This window comes from Petaurus breviceps, unplaced genomic scaffold (assembly GCF_028583685.1).
Source record: "Petaurus breviceps papuanus isolate PSGF00001 unplaced genomic scaffold, PetGlider_PUasm1.0 91023, whole genome shotgun sequence".
In the NCBI taxonomy this organism is placed as follows: Eukaryota; Metazoa; Chordata; class Mammalia; order Diprotodontia; family Petauridae; genus Petaurus; species Petaurus breviceps.
Window position 1 is genome coordinate 861,891 of NW_027187398.1, and position 17,373 is coordinate 879,263.

General features: G+C 38.5%; 1 protein-coding gene across 1 annotated transcript in view; it reads left to right on the forward strand.

The window, feature by feature from the left end:
* GDPD1 (glycerophosphodiester phosphodiesterase domain containing 1) overlaps positions 1 to 17,373 on the forward strand; it is a 60,668-nt gene that overhangs the window by 26,411 nt on the left and 16,884 nt on the right. Inside the window, exons 3-4 of the mRNA XM_069078070.1 lie at positions 9,661 to 9,796; positions 14,204 to 14,249. Coding sequence (XP_068934171.1) covers positions 9,661 to 9,796; positions 14,204 to 14,249 — 182 coding nt within the window. The remainder of the gene's footprint in view (positions 1 to 9,660; positions 9,797 to 14,203; positions 14,250 to 17,373) is intronic.

Here is a 17,373-nt window from a genome sequence, read left to right on the forward strand (position 1 = left end):
CCCCGTGAAACGCATGCCGCGCTCCAAGCTGCAGCAGTGACGTCATCCTGTTCTTCCCCAGCGATTTGCTTATTGAATAAAGGTACATTTTTTTGTTCACATTTACCTGTTTATTAAAATTGCTGTCAATGTTCATTAAAATAAGCCCTCCCCTGAAAATAAGCCCTCTGGTGTTTTTCTGTCCAAAAAAATAATAAGACAGTGTCTTATTATCGGGGAAACACGGTATGTATGTGCATGTATGTAAGAATGAAGTATATGTATGTGCACTTATGTAAGAATGAATGCAAGTTCAAGAGGAGATAGAATTACTGATTCAGTGTTTATGAATACTTTATATATTCTAGAGTTCCTGTATTCAAATGTAAATAGGTCTAAGTAGTGATGAAAATAGACACTATGTATCCAACCCCAACGCTTCCAGGAGTGTTATAGTTCACATGAATGTGTGTCATCATCTATATACTGAGTGTGTAACCTCAGAGTCAACAGCTTCTTCTCCTCCATTTTGGCAAACAGTTGTCAGTCTTGCATGTAGTTCCTATATCCTTCTCTCTAGAGAAGAACCTTATCACTTTTCCCCTGTACTATTGCAATAGCTTGCTAGTTGGTTTCCCAACCTGGTCTCTCCCCAGGACAAAATCTGTCTTCCATTCAACTGCCAAAGTGATAAAGTGCAAAGTATGCTTAATTGGTTTTGTTGATACTTATAAATTAGGTTAATTAAAACACATTTTTTAATGGATTGGGGAAACCAAGTTTGGAGGTGCTTCCCTGGGATCCCTGTTACTGAAGAAGCTGAGGCTGGAGGAGCACTGGAGTTCAGGAGTTCTGAGGTGTAGCAGGGCTAAAACTATTGGGTGTTCAATAAGTTTGACACAAATATAGTGAGCTCCCAGGAGTGGAGAACATCCAGACTGCCTAAGGAGAGGTGAAGTGGTACAGTACAGAGACAGAGAGATACAGAGGGAGAGAGAGCAAGAGAGCTAAAGCTTCCTTGATTATAAGGACTTGGGTTAGCATTGAGAAATGCCCATGCCCTTCCAGCCTGAGTGAGATAGAAGAGGACTCAATTTTCCATATCCTTCCCCTCCTCCCCACCCCCCAAAGGGGGGAAAAACGGAATTGGAACTCATAGAGCAAAGACAGGTGTTAGCAGAAGGATGTTTAAGAGGAGAGATCCTCTATCTATACTAGGTTTGGAACTGGAAAGTAGGGGAATAATGTAACAGGGATCTTGTTACATTAGAGCTAATAAAACTAGGTTGTTAGGGCAAGTGATCATATCTGAATACCCATAGGGCACCTTGGTCCCTATAGCAGTTCTCTTTGAGCATGAAGGAAGCAATTTGTAACATAGAATTACAAGTTGGCACATAATCAAGGTTGTTAACAATAGGAGATAGTTTTTTGCTTTCAGTCAATGCTAGCCATGTTTCTGTTTATTTTATGTAACCCTCTTGAGAACATTTGATTAATAAAGTAACAGTATAACATTTGAATAGTTTAATTCAGAAACTATATGCATCCTTGTTCAGAGCTAGAGATTTTTTTTCTCAGCTCTTTCCTTGCCTTTGGCTTCCCTAAAGTTTTTTTTTTCCTCATGCCCTATCAACAACCCATTGGAAACTTAGCTAGAACCTCTGTGCTTTTTAAGGTAAAATAGACACATATTGTTGCTATTCCTGAAATAATATGTAGGCCAGAGTGATAATGAAGTATATCTTAAATATACTGTTTCATTTTTAGCAGTATGTCAAGTTAATGAATTAGATGTCATAGATTTAATATACAACATATTTACATTAAATATTTATTAAATATGCTAAATGTATTTTTTACTAAACATATACATTTAATATTCCTTATGTATACAAGTGAAGGAGAGGAGTCCCAGAAAGGTTAAGTGATGTGCCCCAGATCACACAGGCTGTAAGGTGACAGGGGCTGGATTTGGTGATTCTCCTCAAATTACATTAGCTTCTCAAACTGTCCTAGATGTACTAACTCTGCTGATTTAACTTTGTTACTTCACTAGTAGAAAACATGCTAATAACTAGAAAAAATCATTTAGCAGCATTTATAAAATATCACTGCAAGTTTATTCACAACAAGGATCCTAAGATATTTGTTATATTTTGGGTTAACACACACACGCTATCTATATAACTTGCTTATGGTAAATAAATCTCTAGCAGGTGTTAGCAGAAGGCTGTTTAAGAGGAGAGATCCCTACATATACTAGGTTTGGAACTGGAAAGTAGGTGAATAATGTAACAGGGATCTTGTTACATTAGAGCTAATAAAACTAGGTTGTTAGGGCAAGTGATCATATCTGAATACCCATAGGGCATCTTGGTCCCTGTAGCAGTTCTCTTTGAGCATGAAGGAAGCAGTTCAGTTAGGTATTTAGTAGTTGATGCTATGAGTTTTTTTTTTTTTTAAGCAATCAGGGTTAAGTAACTTGCTCAAGGTTACAGGGCCAGTTATTCCTGGGTGTGGTGCTGAGTATCTGAGCCCGGGATTTGATCCAGGTCATCTCGACACTGGAGCCAGTGCTCTTACTTGCTGTGCTACCTGGCTGCCCCGATACTATGAGTTTTGAAGTATAAGCATACCTCAGTTTCTTTTCTCACCTGTAAAATGAGAATGTTGGATTTGTTGCTATCTATGGCCACTTTCAGCACAGATCTTCTAGAAAATATACCCATCAGTCTCTAGAGTTTCATAAAAAGACTTCATTTTTCAATAGTATCAGTCTGTAGACAGAAAATGAGCTTTCCTTATGCTTAAATTTTTTAATGTGTAATTGGTTTCCTTTGTAATCCCATGTATTTTATACACTTAAAAACATTTTGAGAAAGGGTTGATAATCGGCTTAAACAGACTGCAAAAGGGGTCGATGACACCAAAAATTGAAAATCTCTGCTTTGGGGACACCTTATTAAAAAATTGGTGGACTTCTTTTTTTTAGCATTGTTATTACTTCCCAGTGACTCCTGGCCCCCTTTTTCCACTGCCCTCCATCCCCCTTTGTACCACAGAAGTACAGTCAGGCAAAACAAATGAACATATTGAGCACATTGACAATGTATTGATAGTGTATGGCTCATTCTACACCTATAGATCTCCCCTCTCTCTCTACCTTGGCCCAGAAGAGGAAAGGTTGCTTCACAGTCAGTCCTCTAACGTATTGGAAATTTTTTCAAAGTATAATATCATATATTTTTGAGGGAACTTGGTATGATTATGAGAAACTATTACTTTGCCTTCCTGCATTTGTAGTTCAGTTAGGTATTTAGTGGTTGATGCTATGAGTTTTGAAATATAAGCATACCTCAGTTTCTTTTCTCACCTGTAAAATGAGAATGTTGGGTTTGTTGCTATCTATGGCCGCTTTCAGCACAGATCTTCTAGAAAATATACCCATCAGTCTCTAGAATTTCATAAAAAGACTTCATTTTTCAATAGTATCAGTCTGTAGACAGAAAATGAGTTTTCCTTATGCTTAAATTCCTGCCTTAACCTCATATTGATTAATAAAACATTGATGACAGTAAATCCAAATTCTTGGTGAGTATAACTTAACATTTCTAATTCCATTTATTATTTTGAGATCTAAAACTTGACTTTTATGGTTTATTCAACAATCTCTTCTTGAGTAACTATAATGTGTCATGTACTGTGGAATATGGAAAAAAAGAGTATGTGGGCTATTATCATCATCATCATTATTTATTTTTAGGAATTTACAAGATAATTGGAAAGTTATATCATTCAGACACTAAATAAAATACTGCATAGGTGCATGATAGTGTAGTATAGATAACATTCCATATTCCCATGTTTTACCCACACCCATATTTTGAAGAGAACATAACAAAGTTTTATCCTGAATAAATAGATGTACATTTTCCCCTGCTTAAAAAAGAGGGAGAAAAGAAAACCATGTCTTGAAATAGAAACTCTGCAACCAAGTGGGCTTCTCAAGGAAATGATTTGTTTGAGCTAAAGCACATTATTCTTTAGCAATTGTGCAAATGCTCAAATAACATTCCTTTGTTGTTTACTCAGAAATGGAATTCTCAAAGTAAGAGGGAGTGAGTATCATGAGCTAATATTTGTACTCAGGGAACAAAAGAGAAAGAAAAATTTTCTGGTTGATAGCAGGGAATAATTTTCAAAAAGCATCAAGGTAGAAAGAAATTATACCTCAGATGACACGGAAATTTTTGTTGTTTATTTGCTTGATTTTTTGTTAAAAAGTATGGTTGCATATTCTTATAACTTTGTGTGTGATATATTTCTTATTTTGTATACTTATTTGATTATTTGTTTTTGATGGTGGTTAAGTTTATTTTTCTTTTTAATGAAAAAGGTGTTGATAGGCCAGAGGTTCTTGACCATTTTTGTGTCATGGACCCCTTTGGCAGCAGTCTGTTAAAGTGTATATGGATCCCTTATCAACATAAATGCATAAAATAAAATATACAGAATTACAAAGGAAACCAATTATATTGACAGTTATTAAAGTATCAAAAACCCAAGCTCATACAACCCTAAGTTAAAAACCCCTGTAATGGGGGCAGCTAGGTGGCTCAGTGAGTAAAGTACTGGCCCCAGAGTCAGGAGGACTTGAGTTTGGTTCCGGCCTCAGACACTTAACATCCACACACACACACACACACACACACACACACACAAAAACTAGCCCTGTAACCTTGGGCAAGTTACTTAACCCCATTTACCCTCCAAAAGGCAAAAAAAAAAAGAACCCCTGTAATAGTTGATTTACTTGAGGTTAAATTCAGATTTACCTCTAAATGATGTGGATAACTGACACCAGAGGAGAGCAAAATTCAAGTTACTTGAAAATGAATCTTCGGGGCAAGTAGGTGGCACAGTGAGCAGAGCACCAGCCCTGGAGTCAGGAGGACCTGAGTTCAAATATGGCCTCAGACACTTAACACTTATTAGCCATGTGACCTTGGGAAACTCACTTAACCCCAATTGCCCTACCCTCCCCCCTCCAAAAGCAAAAAAAAAAAATGAATCTTCTTAGTAGTCAGAAATGAAATCACGTAGTAGTCATGGGGATAAAAGTTCAACCAATTAGATCATTCAGGCAACTCCAAATCCATTTAATTATATTAACTTCTAGTCCACTTCTCTCCATCTTTTCTACACAAATAATATGAGATATTTTATCAAATACTTTATTGAAATCTACGTAAACTACAACCAACATTCCTCTGATAATACAAGTTTGAGCTTATCAAAAAAAAGAAAAAAAAAGGTCAATCTGGCATTATCTGTTCATGATGAAGCTCTGCTGGCTTTTTGTAATCACCACTTCCTTTTCTAGATATCCAAAGCTATCTTTGTAATGATCTGTCCTTGAATTTTCCCAGGAATTGAAGAAAGACAAGCTTACTGGCCTATAGTTTGCAGACTTTAAATTCATCAAGGGCATCCAGTTAACTCTGAGTTATCTCCTTACTTATTCAACAATCACTGGGCTTGTTTGTTTACTTGTTTACTCTGAGTTTCACATTCTTGGGGAGATGGGAAATCTGGGTGGTCAAGCCCCTAACCTTAAAGAAATATAAATCATAAATGTAATTATCTTTTAGTTTCTTTCATATCAGGGCCACAGCCCAGATGATGACATTTCTGAAATAGTCACCAGTCCTCAATATGGATAACAGTGGTCTGTAGTAATGGAGCTAAACGGTCATTACCCTCTTGCATACAACTTGTCTCCCAAATGTTTGCTGGCTCAACAGCAAGAGGGAGAGCAACTGTAACAGCAAACTAAGCCAGATTCAAACTCAGGCACAGTCGAGTGCCCTCTGTAATGCTCCTTGGAGACCAAGCTTTATTATTCACCTGCCACCCACTGTTAACCTAGGGGAGTCTCTTATTTCAGTTACTGCCTATATAAGAGAAAACAATTCTCAACTTCCTACCCCACCTCTGCTCTGATCCTCATCCTCCTCTGCCTTATACCATCCATATCCTCACCCCAACCCCTACCCACTTCTTTCACTGTGCCTTCTGAAATCTGTAATGAACAAACCACTTGATACTGGACTTCTTGCTCTTACAATCCTATTATTTACTAGGTGTCACTGAGACCTAGCTCTCTTCTGATGATATTGCATCCTCCCTGTCTAGAAGGTATCTGCTATTCCTTCTCTTACATGCCCTGCTACATGTTGGAAGTATTCACTTCTTTCTCCTCACTGCCACTTTCAGACTCACCCTTTACCTCCATTGCTCAACAGCTTCTCCACCTTTAAAATACATTTGTCTGCCTTATACAAATCATGTTGGCTGTTACATACTAATTCCTAGGTTATTTCTCCTCCTTTATCAAGGGAATTAGTACCTTGCTATCTTCTCCAAGCCCTGTGCAAGTTTCACAAACGTGTAAGAAGTTGAATTCACATTATCCAACTTCAGCTGGGCCTTCACTGCAGCACACCTTGGCCTCAGTCTATCTTTCTAGCCTCATTGGATTCCCTCCTGGATTGGTTCTTTAGAGTAGGCAAACTAGACCATCTTTTGCTTCAATTGTTACCTAGCCTTAAATCAACTAATGGATGTTGCCTCACACAAACTGAGACTTAGGAAAGACCTGAGCATACGAAGACCAAGGTCTCCTGCTGCATCCGGGGACATCTCCAGTCATCCTGACCTATGTCTTGCCACTGGACTCAGATGACTCTGGAGGGATTGAGGCTGATGGATGACCTCGAACAACCCTCCCTCACTTAAATTTAATTCACTTGCAAATTAAGACATCACCCTTTTGACTTCACTGGTCTCCTTCCAGAACGAAGGACAAAAAATATATATATATATATAAAATAAACCCCAAACCCCAATAACAAACAAACAAAGAACCAGCTTGGGCTGGGGGGGGGGTAACTCTCCTGTCCATCTCTTCCCTTGTTTAAGCTAGGGGTGATCTAGGCTTCCAAGTAAAAACCAAAGGTAGGTGAGTGAATAGTTTTATTTTTTTTCTAGCCAAGATTGCCAGTGACAGTCAGAATTAAGGAATTAACATTCCTTAATTGCCAGGGAGGGGCAGGATTATCCACATTTGTAGGCCAGTCTCCCCTTTCCTAGCTGTAGCTAATTGTGACTTTCCCAATCACCTAGAGCTCCTTTTCTGTGTCCCAAAAAAGGGACATATTCTATTCCCTTTGGGGGTCCCTGACCTTTTGACTAAGATGGCCAGTGTTACTCACTTTATTAATCCTTTATGAGTCACTGTTAATACCCTGTTATTTTACCCTGGAGAAAACTGTGTCTCATTCTGCCTTTGTTGTAATTTTACTTGACACGATGACCAGACAGGGAGAGGTGAAAAGGGTTCCTATTTCAGGGCATCCTACCAGGTTCTCCTCTGTCCACATTGCCCTTCCCCCACTTTCACCCATGAAACCATTCCAATCTAGTCCTGCCAAATCACCCTAAATATCTTAGGGCAGGTCTGGATCAGGGTGGTCTGTTATTTTAGGTTAAAATCTGGAATAAAATGAGTCACTTACACCTTGGCTTGGAAGGGGTATTCACCAAGCATTAATTTGTTTCAGCACAGTTTTTCTGTGGCATTTGCCATAGTGATATGCTAGTTAGGAGTTGTGCCAACACTCAGAGGAGGTCCTGGCTCCTGGCACATTGTCTTCTGTACTTAGGTGACCTGGAAGCTGTCGGTAGTTCAGACTTAGTCCCCCTGGACCAGTTAAATTCTGATGATTTCATTACCTTTTAATGGAAAACTAGCCTAACTTTCATGGGATAGATACTGCTCCCACTTCACACTGCTAGCCACAAAATATTAAAGAATCATGAGGCAGGCCTATAATATGTATGGTGTATTTTCATAGATTTACGAAAAGTAATGGACAAAATATGGAGCATTTCCAGTTCATACGGATGGAGGGAGTAACCATAATAGTGACTTCATTAAGCCATTGGAGTATTTAATGAATACTTAACTTTGGTGTTCGAGACACTATGCTATGTTTTGTGGGAGATACAGAAAAAGAGAAAAGGAAAACAGGATAGTCCCTGAAGAATCTTAAATTCTAATGGGGGGAGACAACATAAATTGGAATGGAGGCAGTATAGGGGAAAGAGGGTAAGCAGGGCTGCTGGAAGGGCAAGAAAAGTCCAGAGTGAGTTGAGCTGTGAGTGAAGTGAGCATAGCTGAAAGCCCCTCCTAAAACAATGGTCTACCTGGAAGTATTTTGTTGTTGTTGAGTTGTTTCAATCATGTCTGACTCTTTATGACCCCTTTTTGGGGTTTTCTTGGGAAAGATACTGGACCATTTCCTTCTGCAGCTCATTTTACAGATGAGGAAACTGAGGCAAACAGGGTTTGTCATTTCCCAGGGTCACATAGCTAGTAAGTATCTGAGGCTAGATTTGAACTCATCAAGAGGAGTCTTACTGATTCCAAGTCCAGTGCTCTATACACTGTGCTATCTAGCTGCCTGTGTGGAAGTATTTACCAGAAGGAAAATCTGAAAATGTAGGTTAGTATCTAGGTGGGAGGGTATCAAGTCCAGAAATAAATCAAATTCATGAGTTGAGGAATAAAGCATCTTTAATTGAGATAACAAGGTAACAAACCTGCCACCCTAGGGGATGTCCAGTGGATTTTCTTTTTTTTTGTTGTTTTCTTTTTGGAGGGGCATTTGGGGTTAAGTGACTTGCTCAAAGTCACACAGCTAGTTTTTGTGTTGTGTCTGAGGTCGGATTTGAACTCAGGTCCTCCTGACTCCAGGGCTGGTTCTCTAGGCACCACCTAGCCACCCCCGTCCAATGGATTTTCCCAACCCAAAAGACTCATGAAAAAGTTTTTATAGTTTTAGGAGAAGAGGGGGAGGAGGCAGTATGAAGTAACAAGGTCTAATCATGAGACCCCAGTGGCTCTTGGTAGTCTGGGTAAGGAAAGCCACATCGTTCTGGCTGTTGTACCCTTCATGCCATGAATCCCAATGGAGGGGGCATGGACACTAGAAGCTGAGATCCATTTTGAACTGGGCTCCCCACAAGGCAAACTCTGGAGAGGGGGGGGATCTAGGATGTAATTATTTGTGTTCATACTGTATTCCGCTAGTAAACTTAAATTAATCATGGACAAAGACTGAAAGTATTTTCTTTGTTTCACCAAAGTAAGAAGAGATGAATAATAGGTGTTTGATAAAATTGAATTTAAAAAGTTCTTCTGTTGTCAATTCAATTAATTTTTAACTAAATAGCTAAAAGAATTTGTGGACTGTTGAAGCAATATTTGATTATGATCAGATAGGTATTTAATACTTTTCTTTTGCTTTTCACCATTTTAATTTGCTCTTGTAATATTATTATTATTACTTCTTGGCGGGGAAAGGCAGGGCAGTTGGGGTTAAGTGACTTGCCCAAGGTCACACGACTAGTGTTAAGTGTCTGAAGTCAGATTTTAACTCAGGTCCTCCTGACTCCAGAGCCGGTGCTCTGCTCACTTCGACACCTAGCCACTCCCCTTGTAATATTCTTAAATGTTGTTATCTGAGGCAAACGACCACTTAGATACTTCCCATTGCTTGCTTAAATTCTAGGTGTTTTCCAGGATGACCATTTTGGTTTTGTTTTTGGCTCTAGTGCAGTTAATATGGGAACTGATATGCTGGAACTGGACTGCCATATCACAAAAGATGAACAAGTGGTCGTATCCCACGATGGGAATCTGAAGAGATCAACTGGAATAAATGTGAACATCTTTGACCTGAAGTACTGTGTAAGTAAAAATGCATTCTGAGTGTGTGCTTTGGGATGGCACAATTTTAGCACTAGTGATGCTAAAGGAATGAATGGAGGAAAAGTGAGGAAAAATCATCTGGAACTTAAGGGCTTTATGCAGTAGAATCTTATACATTAACTCCTTGCCAACCCATATTTGTTTCCTGAACTTAACAGACCATTGCTAGCATCTTTGTCTTTATACTGTCATCTGTCACTTGCACTCAGTGCCTTCCTTCCTCATCTTTGAATTTCAGAATCTGTCTTCCTTCTGGACTCAGCTGAGGTGCCACCTCCTCAGCAAAGGTTTTCCTGATTTCCCCTGAAAGGCTGTCTATATCCTCCATATCTCTCCACATCTGGCTAAATACCTTGAATATAGCACTTAATAAATATAGCCAGTGTTTAATAAATGCCTGTTATGATAAGAAATTCTAAGTGCAGAAAATACAAATTAGAGATGGTCTGTAGCCTCAAGGAACATATTCTTGAGTTAGGGGATGAGATGGGGATAGTTGATGAACATATGTGTTAGAAGGTGATTAAATAGGTTGCCCTTTGTCAAACTGAATGACTGGAGGATTTTAAGAAGGGAGGAAAGCTCCTACTAGCAGAGAGGGATTAGGGTGAACTTCTAGGAAGAAAGGGTAGCACCTGAGCCATGGTGAAAAGGTTGGAAAGGTGAAGGTGAGGAGATCAGGAGATAGCATTTAGGATTAAGTTAAACTGAAATATAGAATATGAAATAAAACTGGAAAGATAAGTTAGGGTCAAGTTGCTGGGGGGCCTTGATCTCTACGTGGAGAAGTTTACGTTTTATTTTTTAAGCACTGGAAAGCTACAGAAAATGTGCAGAAAAGGGACATGGTCAGAACTGTGCTTTTAGCAAGATATATTTCAGTATGAAGGGAAAAGATGGATTGGACAAAGGACTGGAGGAAGAAAAACAGGAGAGAACTACATTTGCCCAGGTAGTTAAGATGAAAAGGGATAAGGATCTAAAGGAGAGTCTCAGGGTATTTATTGTGAGTGGAAAGGAGCAATTGTGAAATTAGAATTGACATGATTTAGCACCTGATTGGGGTGGAGAGGACTGAAGAGATGGAAGATTCCGAAATTTTGAGTTTGAGTGACCAATATAACTTCTGGTATCATTGTAGAGGAAAAGTGTCTTCAAGCTGGAAATGTGCTGCTCGACTGAATTACACTCCCTTTTTCTCTCCTCCACTCCCCCCATTCTGCTCTAGACTGAATAATAAAACCTGACTCAATTACCTCCTTCCTACTTAGACTGAATACTTAAAGCTTTGTTATTGATAGACACTCTAGCTGTTCTCAGCCACACAAATGTCGTCCCAAATGTTTGACTTAACTCAAAACTAGCAACTTTCCAGACCAACTTTCCCATAGGGACTGACTGTCTTATTCCAATGCCATAGAATGCTACTGATTGGCAGCATGTTCTGAAAAAGCCAAGCCTGTACCCTAGGAAGCTGATATTGCTACCCACAAGCAGTCTTTCCTTAGTAAGCTAATTAACTTGTTTTCCTTTCATTCAGTTTGGCTGCTCTATTTATTTGACCTCCTGTCTTACTGACCTTCTGGGAAGACAAATTCTCCCTAAGCTCTCAAAAAATCCAGTCTTGAGAAATTCCCTAACCACCAACAGAAATAGGGAAATTATGAAGATGGCAAGTTTCATGAGGAAGTTTTGTTTTAAATATAATGAGTGCTGGTGGAACATCCAAGTGTGGATCTCCAGCAAATAATTGAAAATCCTGGTAATGGGCTCAGAGGAGAATTTGAGGCTAAAGGTATAGATGTAGGAATTATTTGCATAGGGGTAACATTTGAAACTCTTGTAGTGGGTTGCCAAGGAAGAAAGTATAGAGAGAAAAGAGAAGACAAAGGAGATAGTCTTAGGGGAAGTGTCCCCCACCTTCACTAAGGGTGTTAGGAAGAGGAACAGTGGGACTGATTGGAGATAGCAGAGAGGCAGGAGAGAGGTGCATCCTGAAAGAGGAGTTAGTAATGTGAAATGACAAAAAGGTTAAGGAATATTAGAACTGAAAAGAGGTCATTGGGTTTGATAATTCAGAGTTCATTGGAAATCTTGGAAAGAATAGTTTTAGTGTAGAGGGGTAGAGATGGAAGCTAGGTTTCTAGGTTTCTGAGTGAGTTAGGAAATGGAGGCAGTGAATGTAGATGGGACTTTTTAGAAGTTCGGAGCCGAAAATACCTGGAAGGGACAATTGGATCAAAGGAAGAGATTTTTAAAATTTGTTGTTTACTAGACAATGTAAAGAAAGCTAGGGAAGGCAATGGATGATAGGATGGATGGTTAACTTTAGCAAGGAGGTGGGCCACTTAATCTTCAGGCTAGAGAGGAGGAGACTACAGGAAGAGGCAAGTGTAGTAGAGGGAAGGTGAAGAAGCTCATATTGGAGCAACTCTTCAGTCTTCTTGGTAAAGTAGAATCCATGGTCATTTGAAAAGGGGCTTGAGAGAAAAGGTTTGGAAACCACAGCTATGGGTTATGTGACAGGAAGATAGTAAGACAGAAGACTGTCATGGGGTGGCATCCAAGCATTCCCTGCTGCCTTCACAGCTTCTCTGGGAACATATCTGAGGTCAGCCAATTTTTAGCCACAACAAACTAGGTTCAAATAATATTAATAAATAAGTTTTTCCCAACAAGTATAAAATATTTCCCTACAGTAGTATGGTAGGATCTATGGAAGGTTCTTGGTACAGAGAATGAGAGATCTGACTGTTATTGAGATGGCTGACCCTGGGGGCAAGGAGGGAGTGGTCTGGGGAAAGAGCATTGGATGTGGAGTCTAGGAACCTCAGGTTCTAGTCAACCTGGGTGACTTTGGCTAAGTCATTTAATCTTTCTGGGACTTGGTTGCCTCCAGAGGGCCTTGGACTAGATGACCTCTGAGATTCTTTTAACTTTAAATCTCAGGTCCTAAGACCATGAAAGTAGAAAATTAAACCAGAGATGGCCTAGAACACAGAGACTGATGATTGTGATGACTTTGAAGAGGCTGTTCAGGACAGCTGGAAGATGGAGGACAAGTGCTTTTGATGAGTAATTTCTAGTGATGGCAAGGTCTGGGCTTGGCACTAATTTAGTGAGTGATAGAAATAGAGGGGCAAATGGGAATTGAGGTTAAGGAGCTGAACGTTCAGATTGTTATGAAGATAGTTAAGTGACCAAGAATGATGATGGATCTGGAATGACAATGTGTCTGTGATAAAGACACAGAGGTGTGAATGTAGGAGAATGGCATAGAGGTTGGTAGATGTTAGAATTAAGAATTCAAAAATAGTTGATTTAATCTTATCCTTTTGAACTACACAGGTGGGGAAAGTTCTTGAGTGTTAATGATCATGGCATCACAAAGGCCTGCTGATATCTCCTCCTGATGTACTCAAGGTTTAGTGAACAAATGTAGATTTTTTTGGTAAAAAATAATTTAATGAAAATTACCATGTTCTCTAAAACAAAATTTATAAAAAATAAAATGTCTAAAAATAATTTGATTAAAATTACTATATTCTCTAAAATAAAATTTATAGCTTCTTTATCTAATAATTTAAAATTTCCTGTAGTAGGTAGGAATCACATGAAACTTTCTATTAGTTTTAGTTCTTAAACTGTAAAAAAAAAGACCAACTTTTAATAGTACTGTCAAGTCCTAAAATATATCAAAACCATTTTGAGGAATAAAAGCCTCTTTAATTCAGATAGTAGAGTAGCAAACCTGCCTCTCTGGGATATGTCCAATGGATTTTCCCCACCAAAAAGATCCATGAAAAAGTTTTTATAGTTTTAAGAGGAGAGGGGAAGGAGGTAGGTAAGATAGCAATGTCTGGTCTTCAGAATACAATGGCCCTTAGCAATCTGGGCAAGGAAAGCCACTTCCTTCTGGCTGTTTTGCCCTTCATACCATGAATCCCAATGGAGGGGCAGGGACACTTAGAAGCTGAGATCCAGCTTGAGCTGGCCTCCTCACTAGGCCTCCCTTAGTGGGGGGGTCTGGAAACTAAATTAGGGTGTGGCAATTAAGAGTAAATACCTTAAGAGTAGGAATGTAAGGGCATTAATGAAATTGTGACCTTACAAAGATCATTTAAGTGAGTGGCAAATATTACTTATGGTATTAACAATTTCTGTTCTTATATTAACAATTTTCTATCAATATTATAGGTTGTTTCCTTGGTCATTTTTATTGCTAGATAGAAGTAATCTTTACGGAAATTTTGCTGAGATGTTATGTATAAAAAATATTGTTTATTATTAAAGATTTGTTATATTTTCCTAAATTACTTTGCCTCTTATATGGAGAAACAAGACCAATCTTTTTCCTAAAGCTAACATTCTCTTTATCTTTTAAAGGAACTCCCACCTTACCTTGGCAGATTGGAGGTAACATTTCAAAAAGGTAATATTTTCCACTGTCATCTTAAACACTTCATTAATGTGTTCTTTTGTATCTAGAAACAGAAACAAATATTTGCTTAGTAATGATTCTAGTCACGTAGATAATTTGTCAATGACTTTGGGTGGAGGCTCATGTGTTGGCTGAGTTATTGGACTGGGATCTCTTATTTCTGCAGAGTGAAACTTCCAGTTCATCTAGAAGTAATTAAACTGAGAGAGAACTGATTCATTCTATCCAAGCTTGCCTAGGGATTATTGTGCCCACATGCCAAATTTTGTTAACTTATAGGGAAAACCTTAATTGTCAAATAAATTGAATATCATATTGACCATTCAATGCATTCTCTTCCTAGTAAGGGCACTTCGGGAGACTAAATTGAGATTGGAAGACTACTTGGTGAAGAAAAAAAAATCAGTCAGCAATCACATCTATATTAAACACGCGCTGGGCACTTGTTCAAGGCCCTGAGGATACATGAATGAAACAATCTCTACTCATAAGGAGCTTAGATTCTAATGGAAGAGACTATGAGTACATATAAAAATATGTACAGAATAAATATAAAGTGAACAAATCAGTTTATATACAAAGTAATTAAATATAAAGTAGTTTGGAAGGGAGGGGGCTAACAGTTGGAAAAGTTAGGAAAGGCTTTTATTGAAGATGATTCCTGAGCTACATTTTTCCCCCATCCTCCCAATAAAAATGTGTGTTTATTTTTAAAGTGAATGATGTTAGCAGATGTCAAGTTCTATTATTCCTGAGAGTAGAGGATTGAATGATTGAAAAAGCATAATAGACAAATACTTCATAACATTTCAGATTTAATTATGTTAGTGAAAGTAGTCACAGAAGAAATACCAAATAACAGCAATATATTCTTTATTTTTTGTATGTGTTCACTTGCATATTAACAAGACACCTCAATTTTCTAATGTAAACTCATTGAGAATAGGAATTTATTAAAAAATGCATAAAGTCTGTGTCTCCTCCAGGACCTAAAACTATGTTTGCCTTCATGAAATATTTTCTGGTTCCCAGACAGATATGAGCTCTCTCTCCTTTGAAATATGATATTACATTGTAGTTCTTTTATATACTCTGTATTGTATTCATTTGAGTTTATGTCTAATCCTTACTCCCCTAATAGATTATAAATTCCATGAGGAAATGGATAATGGGATTATGCATATACAGATATCCCTCAAGTCCTGACATTGTGCATTCATTCCACATAATTTAATTTTTAATTTTTTGCTTTTTGGAGGGCAATTGAGGTTAAGTGACTTGTCCAAGGTCACATGGCTAGTTTTTGTAATAAGTGTCTGAGGCTGGATTTGAACTCATATCCTCCTGACTCCAGGGCCAGTGCTCTATTCACTGCACCACCTAGCCACCCCCATTCCACATAATTTATGCTCAAGAAAAGCTACATAAATTTGATTATTTAATTGAACTTCAGATGTTTGGATTTTATACCTTGCTTTTGACCTTTGGGGGACACCAAGCAATAGCCATTTGGTAAGTATTATCATCCTTAAGGTTGCATTGTGGAGTTTGGTTTTGAGTTTCTTCCATCTCCCACTTGAACCATCCTAAATGAGTGAGCCCTGTGCTGTTCTATGTGTTTTTTCATCTGAGAAAGCCCAGAGGCAGCAATTATGGCACCTACATTTGTTCACAGCAGGGGGTGCCAGGTGAAAAAATGGGCCCCAAGAGGCTCAGAAAAGGATGAAACAGGGATACATGGGAGCACCTTTGAGGGCATTGTAAAATACAAGTTTCAAAATCATAATCCCCCAAATAGCCCCACCCTATATAAGCATGGGCAGTCTTACTTTATTTCATATATATATATATATCTATGAAGCAGGTCAGAACATAGTAAGTACTTGCCAGGAAAAAATCTGAAGGCAGGGCTGTGTCTCCATGATGGTAATGTGTACTTTCCCTCCTGGTCAGGGCTCCTTTACAGAGAACCAGTATTCACAAATGTTGCTCTCATCTCCATCTCCCAATAGTGTCTGCCTTAGCTAAAGACCTGTGTGCCCAAGACAGCCAAAGCACAAAGTCTTTGAACCCCTCTGGGCATGTTCTGTATGTAACACAGCTCCATGCCTGGCACTATACAGATACTCCAACATGATATAGGGATAAACATTTTTAGATTCCAAAATTGTATTTCTTTTTACTCCTGTGTTTATTTTTCAAAGTTTATAATCAGCTCTAGTCTTGTATTACGAATGTTTGGAAGTCCTCTATTTCATTAAAGATATATTTTTCCCCCTGTAGTTTTTGCTAAGTAGGTTATTCTTGGCTTTTGGAATACATCTCTTTGCTCCTTAATCTTGTGTGATTCTGACTATGGTTCCTCAGCACTTAAATCCTTTCTTTGTGGCTGCTCGAAGTATTTTTTGCAGCCCCAAGGAAAATCTTTTTTGTTTTGTTTTTGGAGTTTGAAAATTCTGAATTTTGGCTATGTTGTTCCTAGGAGTTATCATTTTGAAATTTTTTTTCGGGAGGAGACAAGTGGATTCTTTCTGTTTTCTTTTCACTCTTTGGTTCTAAGAGACGTAGGTTCTTAGTAGACCTCTCACCTACATCTTTTTTTTTCCTTTTTTTGGAGGGCATTTGGGGTTAAGTGACTTGCCCAAGGCCACAGGGCTAGTTTTTGTGTTGTGTCCAAGGCCAAATTTGAACTCAGGTCCTCCTGACTCCACAGGGTCTGCACTCTACTCACTATGCAACCTAGCCACCCCTCACCTACATCTTTTCACCTTGTCTGTTGGATGCTTTGTTGAAATCAAGGTAAATTATATTTACAGCATTATTTTGATCTACCAGTTTAGTAACCCCATCAAAATAGGAAATGAGATTGGTCTGACTTGAGCATGTCTTTTTTTTTTTTTTTTTGCCTTTTGGAGGGCAGTTGGGGTTAAATAACTTGCCTAAGGTTACACGGCTAGTTTTTGTGTGTGTGTGTGTGTGTGGGTGTTAAGTGTCTAAGGCCGAAACTGAACTCAGATCCTCCTGACTCTGGGGCCAGCACTTTACTCACTGTGCCACCTAGCCACCCTAAGGAAACAAATCTTTTTTTTTTGGTTTGTTTTTTTTTTTTGCTGTT